This window comes from Bubalus kerabau, chromosome 1 (assembly GCF_029407905.1).
Source record: "Bubalus kerabau isolate K-KA32 ecotype Philippines breed swamp buffalo chromosome 1, PCC_UOA_SB_1v2, whole genome shotgun sequence".
In the NCBI taxonomy this organism is placed as follows: Eukaryota; Metazoa; Chordata; class Mammalia; order Artiodactyla; family Bovidae; genus Bubalus; species Bubalus kerabau.
In genome coordinates, this window is record NC_073624.1 from 75,551,886 (window position 1) to 75,568,804 (window position 16,919).

At 37.3% G+C, this 16,919-nt stretch overlaps 1 protein-coding gene across 3 annotated transcripts in view; it reads right to left on the reverse strand.

The window, feature by feature from the left end:
* The window catches only part of GRIP1 (glutamate receptor interacting protein 1), a 473,319-nt gene extending 459,543 nt beyond the window's left edge, over positions 1–13,776 (reverse strand). For all 3 annotated transcript variants that reach the window (XM_055579837.1, XM_055579830.1, XM_055579839.1), the window contains exon 1: positions 13,408–13,776. In XM_055579837.1, coding sequence (XP_055435812.1) covers positions 13,408–13,540 — 133 coding nt within the window. In that variant the 5' untranslated portion in view covers positions 13,541–13,776. The remainder of the gene's footprint in view (positions 1–13,407) is intronic.
* Between the last annotated feature and the right edge of the window lie 3,143 nt (positions 13,777–16,919).

Below are 16,919 nucleotides of genomic sequence, written 5' to 3' on the forward strand. Positions count from 1 at the left end.
GAAAACGAAGATCATGGCATCTGGTCTCATCACTTCATGGGAAACAGATGGGGAAACAGTGGAAACAGTGTCAGACTTTATTTTTTGGGGCCCCAAAATCACTGCAGATGGTGACTGCAGCCATGAAATTAAAAGACGCTTACTCCTTGTAACGAAAGTTATGACCAACCCAGACGGCACATTCAAAAGCAGAGACATTACTTTGCCAACAAAGATCCATTTAGTCAAGGCTATGGTTTTTCCAGTAGTCATGTATGGATGTGAGAGTTGAACTGTGAGAAAGCTGAGTGCCGAAGAATTGATGCTTTTGAACTGTGGTGTTGGAGAAGACTCTTGAGAGTCCCTTGGACTGCAAGGAGATCCAACCAGTCCATCCTAAAGGAGATCAGTCCTGGGTGTTCATTAGAAGGACTGATGCTGAAGCTGAAACTCCAATACTTTGGCCACCTCTTGCGAAGAACTGACTCATTGGAAAAGACCCTGATGCTGGGAGGGATTGGAGGCAGGAGGAGAAGGGGATGACAGAGGATGAGATGGCTGGATGGCATCACTAACTCTATGGACATGAGTTTGGGTGAACTCCGGGGGTTGGTGATGGACAGGGAGGCCTGGCGTGCTGCGATTCATGGGGTCACAAAGAGTCGGACACGACTGAACCACTGAACTGAACTGAACTAAATGAATATTTGCTAATAACATCTAACAGCTCAGAGAATTAAGCTTGTTTCATCTAGTTCTATGGAAAATAAGGATGATATTCCCCATCTCACAGAGCTGTGAGAAGTGTATAAGATAAAGATAACTCATGCAAAGTGCTTAGCACACAGCCCAGCATGCACTAATCTCAGAAGACCAAGCCTCAAGAAGTATGTAACAAATATGTGTTGAAAAAAGAAGGTAGGTCTATAAAATATTTTAAGGTACAAACATTTCATTTCCCCTTTTATTTTCTTTGTATTTAGTTTCTCTTAAAAATCAGTTGTAAGAGCTGTGTTCTTTTATGCTACATGGAGAAATAGGAGAAGGGCAGTATTGGAATTATGGATAGGATGGACGCAATCTTTTCCCACCAAAGAGTACTTTTTCTAAACTTCCTCATCGTTTTGGATATGCAAATAAGTGACTATAAAGTAGTAAGAGGAGTACCTGTGGGTGGCTCATGGGAATCAATCTCCACAGACACTCGAGCAAGGCCCAGCATGAGCCAGGCAGCCAGGCACTGTCCTAGGTGCTGGAATATAAGGCCTGGTACTCACAGGAAAAATATATAGGTAATTACAAAATGACAGACTAAGTGAGGCATCATTTGTATGTTTCCCAGATGTAACCTTTCAGATTGGGGTGGACTGGAAATTCACTTGAAGATAGTATTTGAAGCAACAGGAAATGTTTAGAGGGAAGACAAGATTAAAAATATACCAAGTTCAGAGACTTAAAACACTTATGTCAGTTCTATTCTTAGCTATGTGCCCCCTCTCCTAAAGAGTGTTATTTCCTCTCTTTAAACCTTAAAAAACAATTACTGAGCTAACTCCTATATTGTTAAGGATATTCATCATATGTAATATTAGAGGGCTGGTAGAAGACCCCAGTAATTTTTCTTGGCTCTAGAGTTCCTTTTATGTCTGATCATCTTCCAAATGGTCCAAAATACACCATTACACAAAAAACTTTGCGATTTTTAAGAATGAAAGAGCTGCCTGTCCTTGTAAATTATGAAAACTTGATATTGGTAGATAAAACCAGCCATAAACAGCAGTTCTTAAGTGCTGGGAATTCCCCCACTCTATTCCAATAATGAAAGGCCACTATAAATCCATAAGTGGAAATTTATAACCAGCAACCAAGCACCTATATGTCTCACCCTAAATTTTGACAGCTGCTCCCTGAAAAGTGATCATGATTCAGGAAGGATGAAAGTCACTGAGCAATGTAAGTTCTTGTTCATATCTTCAAATACTTGCAGAAATTATTTTTTCTACATGTTAATTTTTTGCCAATCACGGTTTATAAAAACAAGTGTTAACCACAACAGCACCTGTTTGTAAAACTCTCCACTGTGGCTATTTGTTAACCTACTTCTCATTTTTAGAATCAGCAAGATGCCACTGTTGACTTCACATTCTATATCAGTTACATTTTACGTGTAACCAGTGCATATGACATGTGCCTAGCTCCTGTGGCGGATTCATTTTGATATTTGGCAAATCTAATACAGTTATGTAAAGTTTAAAAATAAAATAAAATTAAAAAAAAATAAAAAAAATAAATAAATAAAATAAAATTTTAAAAAATTAAAAAAAAAAAAGAAAAATGAAAAAAAAAAAAATGGGGCTTCATAAATCAAATATTTTCCATACCTTCAAATTCATGAACCACATACTACTGCCAGCAGAAGAGCAACATGAAAACATAAGGCCAGCTCAGCAGTAATCAGAAGCACCTATTTTCACAATACTGAAATCAGGTATAATTTTTTGTTTGTTGGATAGACACATCTCCAGAAAAGCAATTCAGATGATCACCAGGAAACAAAGATTTTTAAAATTTTATACTGAATTTATTTCTAATTATAACAAATCGTCACTGATCTAAAAAAATATAATATTCCAACAAACAATATAAAATTCCCTGGTTATCTATTGCTAGTAAAATAATAAATAACAGAAATGTAAAGGGTGCAATTCTGCATAAAGTACAGAGACTGGCAATGCTATGGGCTATAACCCAAAGAACCTGTATGACTGCTCAATCTCCAGAAAAAATTTCTTTGACATATAATCTTTTCTATAAAATGCACAAGCCATTAAGAGTCTCTATAATATGGTGATTTTCAAAGATTTGGGAGAAGTGGGATATATTTTTGTCTTGCAGGGAAAAAAAAAAGCAAGAAACTAAAAAACAAGCATACATTTTAGTATCCTCTGATTATATGAGAAGTACACTTTTAGCTTAAGAAATGTGCTCTATATATGTTTAGAACAGCTGACACTAATCTAAAGGTAAGGAAACCAGGTTCTCATTCCTCCGAAACCCCACTGCCACTCTTGATGCCCTAACTTGATCGTCTAATAGAAGACACACACACACACACACACACACACACACGAAAGGCAACTGCAGCCCTACTTTTTTTCAGCAAAATTAACGTTTTCTCCAGTAACTAAGCCTCATTTGGCCATAGCTATATTTTACCTGTTAATGAAATATTTAAAAAGCCTTTATGGTCAGGCCTGTCTTGAGATCCAGGGGAAAATGCATCTGCAATTCTAAACAACTGATTTTTACAAATGAAGGCAAAGGAAACAGCTTATTCAGAAGATGTCAATGCAAGTGCTGTATGGAGATGAATAAACACATTTCTAACTCTGGTAGGTTTTATGCCCTGACTCCGATGCAGATTATTCATGGTGGCTCTGTCTTTTCTTTCAGAGTCAGCACAAACAACTAGTTCTCAAAGAAAGATCACCTGAGCTAAAACACTCACCCCCTTTTTACCACCGCTAACACTCTATCCCATTAAGCTTTGATTTTCTCCATTGTACTGGACACAATTTTTTATTTAGATTGTTAGATTCCTGGTTTCAGGAAAGCAACAACCCTCTTTCTTCTGTATCACTCAATCTCTAGCACCTGGAATGCCACCTGACACATGAGGCGTACCATCAAGAAAATTTGGTGAATGAATAAAAATGGTGGGGCTTACCACCAACTGTCTTCCTATTCTTGGCAGGATAGGGAAGTAAAGGAGAAAATTCAAGCATTACACTGGAGCTTATATATGAAATATTACTTAATCTAAGTAAATAAATTTAAAATTACTTAATTATGATAATCTGTTTAGCCATAATATTTTGGATGCAATTCAAGCAGTTTCTAGAACAGAGATCTTCAAAGGTATATTAATATATTAAGTAATACACTTCAAAGATATATTAGTAAGTTAACTGAAGTTCAATTCAATTTCCACATAACTATAGATTTAAGTGCTGATATTTGCTTCAAATCCACTGATCCAAAGAGCTCAGTTCTATCGTTCAATGTTTCAGAAATGCTTCTTGGCTTTAAGCTTATGTAATAGTTAATGAGAAATCAGAGTAGAATTCTAACACTTCAAATATAAAGGCATATAATCAATTCTATTATATATTCTAAAATACCACTGGGAATGTCTCCCTCTTGCACCAAGGTGAATCATTCTGTATTCCATATTTTACTTGACTTTTTTTTCTGAGTTGGTACTTAATAAACACTTCGTAGCTGAACTGGTGCCTAGGACATTCCACAGTGCAAAATAAGCTCTCATTACTTATTTTGGGAGCTGCTAAAACAATACCAAAAACTTTATGTATATTCATTAGCACACCTATTCCTCTATCCTTTAAAAAAATAATTTCATAATTTTCAAGCAATTTACAGAATGATGCAACCATTATCACAGTCTAATTTTTAAAACATTTCTATATAAGATGATGGATATTCACTAAACTTATTGGGATAATCATTTCATGACGTAAGTTAAATCATTATGATGTACACCTTAAACTTACATAGTGCTGCATGTCAATTGGGCTTCCCTAGTGGCTTAGTTGGTAAAGAATCCACCTGCAATGTGGGAGACCTGCATTCGATCCTTGAGTTGGAAATATCCCTGGAGGGTGGCATGGCAACCCACTCCAGTGTTCTTGCCTGGAGAATCCCTATGGACAGAGGAGCTTGGCAGGCTATAGTCCATGGGGCTGCAAAAAGTCAGACATGACTGAGTGACTAAGCACAGCTTGGTAGTTATATCTCAATAAAATTGGAAGAAAAAATATTTTAATAAAGTTAAAAAAATTTTTTTATCCTCCCATAAGGATATGCAGATTCCACGTGCCCATCTGCATCAGTACATGGTCTTTCGAGTCTAGCTTTTTCATTTAGCATATTTTGCAGTTCCTCCATATTGTAGCATATACTAGTCCCCTCTCTTTCTAAAGTTATTTAGAAGTTGCTTTCTCTCCAGGACATCACAACCAAATGTACAGCACTAACAAAAAACCCAGTGTTTGAATCCTAACACCTATTTTGAGTTGCATTTCCCTTTGCATAATCAACTTGCATTTAATGCTTTTACATCTGCATTGTAAGAAATTAATCAAATGGGCAATCTATTCAGTACCCATTGTGAATTCCCTTATTAAGGTATCCACAGAACTGATTCCTCTGTTGACCCTCTCTCTTACATGATAAGAATTGTATGTTTAATCAGTGTTCCTGGTTTAGCTCCAAGAATATTCAGCATAAGACAATTGAAAGACTGCTTTCTTACTAAGTTCATCTTGTCCCATGATTTATCCACCAAATCTATATACCCTTTTCTTCCAAATCTCTTGAATCCTTTCCATAACTCCAGCTTCCACATTTCAAGCTGCTTCCTTACAGTTCTCCTTGGACATCTTGGCAATGCAAATTCAGTGTGTTGAATATATTTTTTTCTGTTCACACCTATATTTTCCTACAACTGCCATATCTACCCTTTTCTTTATGTCTCCACTTCTAATCCCTTTTATACACTAATACCATACTAATCTCCCTAAAGTACATCTCTGTGCTGCTAAGTCACTTCAGTCGTGTCCGACTCTACGCTATGGACTATATAGCCTGCCAGGCTCCTCTGTCAAAGGGATTCTCCAGGCAAGAATACTGGAGTGGGTTGCCATGCCCTCCTCCAGGGGATCTTCCTGACCCAGGGATCATATCTGTGTCTCTTATGTCTCCTGCATTGGCAGTCAGGTTCTTTACCACTAGTGCCGCCTGGGAAGCTCTACCTCTACCCCTAGCACAGTGCCCCAGTGCCTGCATAATGCATGTAAGCTTCTTAGTCTGCTATTCATAACTATCCAATGTGCTTTACTTAGAAACTGAGGCACAGGCAGATTTACTTGCCAAGTTCATTCCTCAGTGAAGAGAGAACGCCAGAATTCCAACTCAGGTAGTCTCACCCAGGTCCCACATCCTTAACCAGCAGGACACAGCTGCCTGGAGAAATAGGTACAGCCTTAGAGTAAGGAAAGGGTGTTATTCTTTGTCTCACATATACCTATATAAGTCCGGGGCGGGGGGCGGTGGTGGGCGGTGGATACATACACACAAGAGCATATGCATGTCCTTTTGGAGGGCTAATTGTCCTGTACTTGGTATTCTAAAGCACCTAATTCTAGGACATATACTGATGAAAAAGAACTGCCTTGTGTATGTCCAAGCCCTCTTTTATGCCACTGTAGATAGTGGTGGCAGAACCCTGGTGACATGTGGATGGGGAAGTCATGTGGCCCCCTCTCAAATGAGATTTAACTCTAAACAGGAAGTGAGGACAGAGAATGTTAAATGGACAGCAGTTTGTCTGCTAATTGAAATCATGTCTTCTGCTCAAATCTGTCTACTGCTGTCTTCCTCCAGCTGCCTTGGCTGTGTGAGGCCCTAAGAGACACAGCTCTAAGTACTGCATCTAGACCTTTCAATGGTTCATCTTTTAGGGTCTCTGGCTCTTTGCACTGGGATGGAGGCCTTCATTTTACAAATAAGAAACCGAAGAAGCATAGAGATCTAAGAAATTGTTCTAAAGTCAGAGTTCCTTAGTCCCATTAAGAGAATTACTATTTTGGAGGGTGAGTGAGTGAAAATCGCTCAGTCATATCCAACTCTTTATGATTCCATGGACCATACAGTCCATGAACTCTCCAGGCCAGAGTACTGGAGTAAGTAGCCTTTCCCTTGTCCAGGGGATCTTCCCAACCCAGGAATCGAACCAGGGTCTCCTGCATTGCAGGTGGATTCTTTACCGGCTGAGCTACCAGGGAAGTCTGTTTTTGGAGGGTAGGAACTTTAATTGAAAGATTCTAGTTTTTCTACCTCTGGCATCTATTTCTATTAAATGAAAATACCAAACAATATTTTCCAACTTAAAAAAAAATAAAAATTACCCACACTCTGAAACTAGAAATGAGCTGATCTGAGTTCCAGTGTTATTTTGGTCCTTTCGAGCTATGTGAACTTCAATGTGGGCAGCCCTAGAGACTCCACGGTCTGGACTCGTGACTATAAAACTCTGAGAGGTCTCTTAATCTTTCATTCTCATCCTTGTACAGGTTGACTTGCTTCTCTCCTATTCCAGACTGTTTTTTCCCGTGTGGTAGAGGGCACTGAGTTGAATTTACAAACTCCCAGAGGAGCGCTCTCATTGACCCAGCTTGGTTTACGTGTCCACTGCCAGACCAGTCACCCATAACCAAGGCAATGGAATAATATAACTATGGCAGTTTTGATTAATCAAGGCTGACCAAACTGGAGTGGAAACGGATATTTTAAATATGAGAACTGCTCCTCTCAGGGGAGAATAAAAGAGTTTCAAGGCAGACAAACAGATGTCTAACTACATCATGGAGACACATAGCACAGGATGTATTTTCATTAAATAAATGGGAGATTTGATGACCTCTAAGAAAAATTTTTAAAAAGAAGGAAAAAGAAAAAATTACCAAATGGATTTAGGTCCAATGCAAAACTCTTCTGGGTTTGTACAGTTAAAACAAAAATAGCATTGAAGGAATTACTCACCTCCACATACCATATGTTACATCAGCAAAAGAATAATGTGAAGAGAAGGAAGGAGTGAAATCTTATTGCATATTAAATCTAACAAGGTCTATGTTTATCTGGGTCAAGATAAAATTTTAAGCATATTAGTGTATTTGTTGGCATACTCAAACAACGTCACATAAAATTTACAGCTTGATTAAAAGGGACATAGGTGTATTCAATGACTTGCTTGATCTGGAAGTGAAAGTGTTCATACTGGAATGATTTAAATAGAAGCTCCAGGTTCACATAGCAGGGATGCTGAGAAAGGACTTCCTATATGAAATAACAGGCCTCCCTAACTAAGCTCTAAGGATCCTTCCAATTCTAATATTCCTGATAGACTTATGCCATTTTAAGTCTCCTGAGGGGATACTCATTAGCAGAAGTGACTGTATTTGCAAACCACAGAGAAAATGGGAGGTGATACAAAAAATATTGTTGGCTGATTTTTGAGTCAATGTCAATCACTGTTATTAGCATCATCTATAAACAAGATTGGGGAAGGAAATGGCAACTTATTCCAGTATTCTTGCCTGGAAAATCCCATGGACAGAGGAGCCTGGCAGGCTAAGGTCCATGGATAACAAAAGAGTTGAACAGGACTCAGCAGTTAAACAACAACAATCAATAAGACACCGTGCTAATTTGACTTGCAGTATTATATTAGGAATTAGTTTTTGTTCAAGAGTTTAGTTTAAGATAAGACAACCCACTGTTCAAAAGAATAAAGATATCTACAAGGGAAATTAGGATTCTAGTTCATTTGTAGATGGATCTGAGCCCTTAAATATCAGAAGAGTCATCAGAGATCTAAAAGAGTCTGGAATAAGGATAGAGGACCATGCTGTAAGAGGTCTGCCTTCTTTAAGGATCAGTGGAGGTGCGCATAAGTCACATACCTTGTTTGTATCCTACTTCATTCATTTAAAAAGACTCAGGTGGACAAATGAATTCTTAGGTCCCATTCAATGCTAATATTCCTTTAAACTATTCCATGTGGAAAAAAAATACAGGTTGAGATAATAGAGTTGATGATACAAAACATCCCAGACAAATGGAACATGGTAGCCAATCAACTTCTAACCAACAAATGTACTAGAGATGGAAAGCAATTTTTAGAAAAGAAAAATAAGCAGTGTAGTCCATAAACAAGTTTACCCTGTTTCTGAAATATAATCAATGTTTCTGGTTTGGGAGTTTGAGAATCAAACTAAGTACAGCTAAGGTTTGAATCATCCAGGATCTTACATCCAAGACCTGCCAGTTGAAAGATTACTCTTTTTAACATAGAAATAAATGGCTCTGATGCTTGGAAACCTTGGAGAAGTAAGGCTGACCAATGAAATGTGCTACCCTCTCTTCCCTCCCTTTTCCTCCCCCGCTCCCACCCCAACCCCCTATGATTGTGTGTTCAGCTTTTACACACAGAAGAGCAGGGACAGCCATCTGTCCCAAGTGTATGTGAAAGTTCTCACTCTATCCTTCTGGCACACTTATCAAGAGAGAGAATCCGAATCTGTCAATTCCAGGAAGCAGAGAGGATGTGGTTGCATGACTTTACAAAAACCAAACTTGTAGAGGAAACTAGTGAGAAGAAGTTACTTGAACTAATTACACCAATTCCTAAAAAGTCTCACGCTACAAATACCCACTACCAAAACTGTTTTTTTCTCCACAAAAACAATGCAGGACATTTTAAAATGAAATAAAAGAAAGTGAACAGCTCTCTTAAAATGCAGTTTGAACATCTCAGGCAATTTAAGGCCTTACTTGACTAACTCCAGACTTCAGATGCAGACATTGTTTAATAAAGTGACTTTTATGGATGCACATCACAATTGTTGCTCAATATCTATTAGAATAGGCAAACAACAACAAAAGAACAAAAAAATTGTTAATGCAAATGACCTATTTTCAAAAGATCTAAACTACATTCCCGTTCCCCCTCTTTCTCTGATTTTCCTGAAAGGACCTCATCTGGAAAGGTGAATGGGTCACTGAGGACTGCCCTGAGCAGCTTCACTGCTCAGCGCTCACCTGCCCAGGTGAGTGAGAATGAAAGCAGAGCAGAGTGGTTACCTTGGAGGAACTCCATGACTAATTCAAAGGCATTACACGTGCAGAAAGGTGCCAGGGCCACAAGTGGAAGTGGCTCACATACTTTAATATTCAAAAGGGATAAACAAATTCTTCCTTTTAAACTCATTCAATAACCCTGCCCTGCCTGGATTCTGGCACATCAGTATCTCTATCATGGATATGAATAGCACTTAGAGAATGCTTATAAAATGCACGTTATCTGTCTTAGAACTTGAAAATTATCCAGTATGGCTAAGTAAAAATATACATAAAAATAGAGTCAGGATTTATATTTTTCATGATAATTAATCAAAATATGATCTATCAGAGTCTTTAAAAAGGCAATACTATAAAACCAAGTATTTGGTGGAAAACAAAAGCACCAAATATCATGAAATTGAATTTCAGGATCATTTTTTAGCTTTTTGTTGCATTAAGGTTTATAAATCAGTTCTGTAATCAGTGCCAGGTCTTCTTAAGTGAAAATACCAAATGAATCATCTATGTGAGAATTTCAGAATAAATGGTGGTTTTGGGTAGATAAGATTATATAAAAGATGAAGTCTGGGACTTACCAACATGGTCAGAATTTTGTAAGTTGATAAACACTCTACAAAACTCCTTGATATTCAGTAATAGATTATTAACTTAGAGGAACAGGAATCTCCCTACTGACAATTCTTGCCAGAAAAACAATTTCCTCATGACATAGGTGAATTTTTTGGTTGAAATCCTTCACTAAGTACCTTTACCTGAATGATTTAAGAAAATAAAACAAAGTTTAAAACCACAGAGTTCTAGAACTTGAAAAATCTTAAGAAACTCATCTCCTATTAAATTTTATGAAACAAAACCCCATAAAAGTATGGTGATTTTCCCCAAACAATGTTTTAGTTTAAACTCTAACTTTAGAATTATGAAAGGATAGATGAGTGAAGAAATCAGATTTTAAAAAGCTAAGCAAAGTCATCCTATGCACAGAGATATTCACTAGGTCAACATAAAATCAGGGAAGATTTAAAATCAGTCTATCATCATGATCATTGCTAAAACTCAGTTTTGATGGAGTTACAGAAAACTTATCCATTGTTAGAACAACTTCTCTCTCACAGCATCAGACCCTACTGACATTTTAATTCAAGTTTTTGCATTTCATGAAATTATAAGCTGTGTTTTATCTAAGATGAAGGAAAGATGGTAAAATTTGAAACCAGAAACCCTACAGTAGAAGAGACATTATCTAGGATAAAGTTAAATTTCAGCAAAGACTTGAGAATGAACTAAAGGAAGGGCAGACTTATTGAGGAATTTTCTGGGAAGGTCTTTCTAGTTCAATCGTTCATTATTCCTTGTGGTAGTCTGAACCACTGGATAAACTGACAAAACAGAGAGGTATGTTTCTTTCAAGAAACAAACATCACAGTGAGAAAAATAATAATGACACTTCTGGTTTACCAACAGCACCATTAACTAAGATGTGAATGTCATCAGTATATTTCACTAACTTGTAAATCTTAATATAAATAATTTTTCTAAGCCATCTAGGGAAATACAGGGCATAAAAATTTCAAATTGTGTCAAAGGCTAATTAGAATAGATATGCTGCAAATGTAATTGAATCCAACCATATTACCTACTTAAGGACTGGTTTTAAGACAATCGTCACTATTACTATTTTCCTATAACTGTAAAATACAAGGGGATGTCTCTCCTATCCCATTCAGAGAGGCCTTGAAATTGAAGCCAAGAGATGCAATGAGAGGTCATTATGTTATATGACAGGACTTCTTTAAAAGCCCTGGCTATTTGACAGCTAATGAAATGTCAAATCCCAAGCGTCAGAGCCCACTGTGACACCTTCTATTTATTACACAGCAGTTTGAAGTTGGGGATTCAATGTACATCTAACTCCACGAAATTATATGTTACATACTGGGTACTTTTTGAGAGAGCATCAGGGAAAACATGTCAGTTTTGCATCTAAGGCAAATGACTTTCGATGTTCAGTATTTGATTCTTAAAATTTGTCTTTGACAAATCAGATTCAGACATGATTCTCTTTAAGAAATTGCACTTAATGTATAATGACTACTGTCCTTGATGTATCATTTTCCAAAGTCTAGTTTAGGGATATTTTTTAGATATCTCCATAAATATTTCTCCTCGAAGGTACATTTTGTAAACTTATAAAGTACTTTTGTTGTTTTTCAATTCTTATCAAAACAAGCAGGCATTTGAGACTGTTTGATTCTATCTGCACAAACATCATAATACAAACCCAAGAAGGTGTGAATTTGACTAGGTTGTGAGTATATGCACCATGAACACCAAAGTAACTAAAAGTTTCTAAATTCCCTTTTTTTCAGTCTCCAAGTTTTCAGAATTATGCATGAAAACTGACAGCACTTTTCGATATGACACAAATCTTAGTTAAATTCAATGGAAACTAAGTTCAGGAAACATGGATTGTCACGACAATAGAACAGACTATCCATGTAAAAAAAAAAAAAAAGAAACATCTCTAAAACTCAGGAATTACTGTGGAAAAGCAACACAGCCATAGTATTCAAGTAAATATCAAAGAATTATAATTTTGCATTATTATGCTTTTGCTATCACATGAATTTTCAAATCTCAACTTTATCAGCCACAACAGGATTTCTGGCATTTAAAACTAACTCTCATGGATTTCAATATCACTGAAACAGAATCTAAATTATCAGTCAACACTCAAAAGTTGTGAATGGTATATATTCATGGCTGGACATCAAAAGGTCAGGACAAATTAGAACTGAAATACAAGTTTATAAAGATTCTTATTCAAGAAGATAAAAATAACTTGAATTTTATAAGTGTGGAGCATGCATAACTGCCAATGTCTCCCATTTAAGATACCTCATAAATCATGTAGCTGCTCTCTCTCTCTGCACCTTTAGGCATTTCTTGGCACTTAAAAACTATTGGAGAAGTGCAAATCTCATGAGGAACTTAAAGCAGCAATAAGTATAAGACAAAATTCCAGTTCTCTGGTATTTAGAAGCTCATTTACAAATACCTTAATATGGATATATTCTATTTTTCTTAAGGTATCATTGCTTCTAGTTGACAGCAAGTAAGAGTCCCCTTAATAATAAAATTACAAACATGCATCAGAGAAAAGCATTTGAACTTTCTTCTACAAACAGCACTTTGGATTAATCATAGATAACTGTCTGGAAGTCTGCATGAGGAACAGTAATTATCAGCATCAATTTGAACAAGAACATTTATTTCTTGCAAATAAACTAGTCTCTTACTCAGAACAAAAAAACCCAGTTATCTAAAAGCAACAATTACAACAGAACATATTCTAACCACCTACTACATTGACTTGCAAGATACTTTTTTGAATGACTCATTAAAATACTAACATTATCAATTAATTGCACTGAAAATATAACATCTTAGGGAAAAAACCTGAATGAACCTTTTAGCCAACCCAATATTAATCTGTGTATAAATCTGGACCCTTTATACTGTTTAGATGCTGATAGCTATCCTTGCAACAAATCAAGCAAAATGTAGCACTTCAGTACTTACAGAATAGCTCCCAGAGAACACCATCTGGAAAACCTTTTGCATTTAAGATTAAAGCTGCACGCAAGGTTTATTGTGAGCCCCAGCATGCGAGAAGGAACAGGAGGAGGGTGGAGGGTAAGCGCTTACTTCGAAAATGCTCTGAAGCGTAATAATACACATCCTCATAGCCCTCGTGGTAATCCTCTTCTGGTCGGTACTTTTTCCCCTTTCTTCTCCTGGATCTTCTTATCTGCTTGACAAATCCCAGGAAGCGGTCCATCTCTCACTCCCCGCACCACCTGGCTCAGCCAGCACAGGAGTGGAGCAACAACCCAGCTGCTTGGGATTCGGTGGAGCATGAATGCCCAACACCGAACCTGGGGCTGGGGGACGCGCTACCCTTCCATCTGCCTCGGTGCCACCAGCAAGGCAGAGATTTTTAGCCGGGGTGGGGAGGAAAAAATAACAACGGTATGAGTTTACCCTGACCAGATTTCTTACTTTGCTCAATAACCTTTCAAGTGTGTAATTTAGAAAGCATTTAAGAAAAAGAAAAAGAGAGAGAAAGTGAAATGATCATGAAAGACTACGATAAAAAAAATCAAGGGCAAAGCGTTGAATTCAAATCGCTTTGTAACAAAACAAAATAAAGTTCAACCAGCGATTCCGCTGAGACTCGAGGAGTCCCAGCACTAGAATTTCACTATCCAATGTCTCCATCATCAGGAACGGGGGTGTAGGAGGAGAGAGGGGCGGGGAAACTTGTTAGTCAATGGACTGAACCAAAGCTGGAGACGGAGCAGACTTTATCTTACCTGCTTATCCCTCCTCAACTACCCTAGAGTCCAGCACCCAAGCACGGGCTTGGGAAAAGTCTTGGCAAACTATTGTTTGCATGGGGCTGATGGATTAACCCTTAGTTCTCTCTTGCATATCATATTAATAAGCTGCAAAGTGGTTTCATCCATATGCACTGCCTCTTGCTGACAAAAGTGTGCAGTATGTGTTAATTGGAGCAGCAGGGAGAAGGCTCAGCAGCTGCTTTCAAATGACACATTTACCCACTGGGCATTAATGTATTCGAATCGCTGTTTGATCTAAATATTAAAATGCACTTCACAGAGAGGTTTCTCATAGGCTTAGTAACACCATACCATAATCAGCAAATAAAGGAAACTGCATGCTTTGGGGAAAGAAATACAAAAAATCCAACTCTGCTTACTCTGAACTCAAATATAAATCTGGCTGTGTTTTTACACCTTTCTAAAAAATATGAAAATGAATGGGCTAAATAGCAAATAAAATTTACTTCTTCTTGGTGAAGATGTAAGGAGGGAAAGAAGTTTTGAAAAATGCTCATACCCTATTTGTCCTTTGTTTCTATAATCTCAACCATTTTTTGCCTGTGTTTGTTTAAGTATGACAATCAGAAACACCTCAGACTAGCCGAAGAGGTACACTAAGGACTAGACAGGTCAGTGTTAATCTGGAATAATCTTTTTCTCTCCAGTTTCTTTTTCAGATCTTTCAATGAAGGCGAATTTTTAACACCAGGAAAAATTTGATTTGTTTACACTATAATGAATCAAATCATGTCAGCATATTACCTACTAAATTAATAATACTCTGTAGCTCCATATTCCCAGAAATGTAATTTTAAAAAAAGCTCCTTACTGTATAAAGATCGTTCAATATCTATGCAATATCAGTCTGTAGGAACACCCCAGAGGGTCTTCCAGAGGAAAGTGACTGCACTTTGCATTATCTGTTCTTAGATTCACAAGCAATCTGTCTCACCTCTAGATTTCGACAGCTCTCTATTTTCAGATATTAATTACTAATGACGGAGTAGGGAGACATTTACTCAAAGAGGTAAAAATGTGTCAACCAAGATTATTTTGACTCTAAGATGTGTAGTTAGATTTACAGTTAGACTCAGTGATTACATGAATCTCCCCTATTCCTAGAGATTTCCCTTTTTTATGCCCATGAAGAGAAACACAAACTTAATGATGCTGACATAAAGATACTATAAAAGGTTTTATGAACAACTTTAAACAAAAAAATCACCTGTCTGGTGGTTTCAAATCATTTATTATTCTGACACCCTCAACCAAAATAAACTAGAATGATTTAGAAACGGTGAGCTAACAATTTGAAGATCTGGAGTCAGGATCTTGAGTAGATCACTAAATAAATGATAATAATAACAATACATAACCTTTTCTTTCATTTAATCCTAACAACCTTTATAAGGAGGTGACACCTCTATGGATAAGGAAAGAAGGTTCCAAGGTGTTTTACTGGTTTATCCAAGATCACGCAGGTAACACTGCCAAGTATTATCTAGTACCAAGTATTTTATCATACAAATTCAGAGATTATCTTGCCCATCCAAGAAGTATTTTTCATTCAGTGATTCAATTTTTCTTTCTGTGTACTTGTGATATTGAAATCGAGTTTGAAAGTAGTTGCTGACTTTTCTTTTTAATTGAGCTAAACATATATCCTGGGTTATATGACTATCAAATATACTTTCCCCCAGAGACTGTATCAGATCCGATCAGATCAGTCACTCATTCGTGTCTGACTCTTTGCGACCCCATGAATCTCAGCACGCCAGGCCTCCCTGTCCATCACCAACTCCCGGAGTTCACTCAGACTCACGTCCATTGAGTTAGTGATGCCATCCAGCCATCTCATCCGCTGTCATCCCCTTCTCCTCCTGCCCCCAATCCCTCCCAGCAGCAGAGTCTTTTCCAATGAGTCAACTCTTTGCATGAGGTGGCCAAAGTACTGGAGTTTCAGCTTTAGCATCATTCCTTCCAAAGAAATCCCAGGGCTGATCTCCTTCAGAATGGACTGGTGAGACTGTATAGGCAACAAATTTTATACAACTACCTCTGACTTATTATAACTCCTAAATTTGTGGAGTCCACATTAAGCTTTATAGTTATTAGCTCCCAGTTCAGCCTGAAAGAACTGACAATACAGAATAGATGATACTTTATAAAAGAACCTCTTTGACACAGATGTATAGAACAGTCTTTTGGACTCTGTGGGAAGGGGAGGGGGGATGATTTGGGAGGATGGCATTGAAACATGTATAATATCATATAAGAAACGAATCGCCAGTCCAGGTTCGATGCAGGATACAGGATGCTTGGGGCTGGTGCACTGGGATGACCCAGAGGGACGGTATGGGGAGGGAAGTGGGAGGGCAGTTCAGGATGGGGAACACGTGTACACCCATAGTGGATTCATGTTGATGTATGGCAAAACCAATACAAAATTGTAAAGTAATTAGCCTCTAATTAAAATAAATAAATTTAAATTTAAAAAATGTAATTATCAAAGACACAGTTGAATAAAAATTTTCAGCCCTCCCCCCGAAAAAAAAAGAAACTCTTTGCAGAAATCAGTCTTTTAAAACACTCCACTATAGTTTACTGATTTTTAATTCTACTATTTAAAGAGACTAAGAGTTTCCCAAGCAATGATAAACAACCATTTTTTGAACAAGAACCAATGCAAAGTAGAATTAAGACTGTTCTTGTAAATACACAGATATCATGCTTAAGCACCTTTCTATTATTTTCCTAGATTTGTAGGATTTTGAGAGGTTAACATTCTGGTATGTGATTATAACAAGATTATTA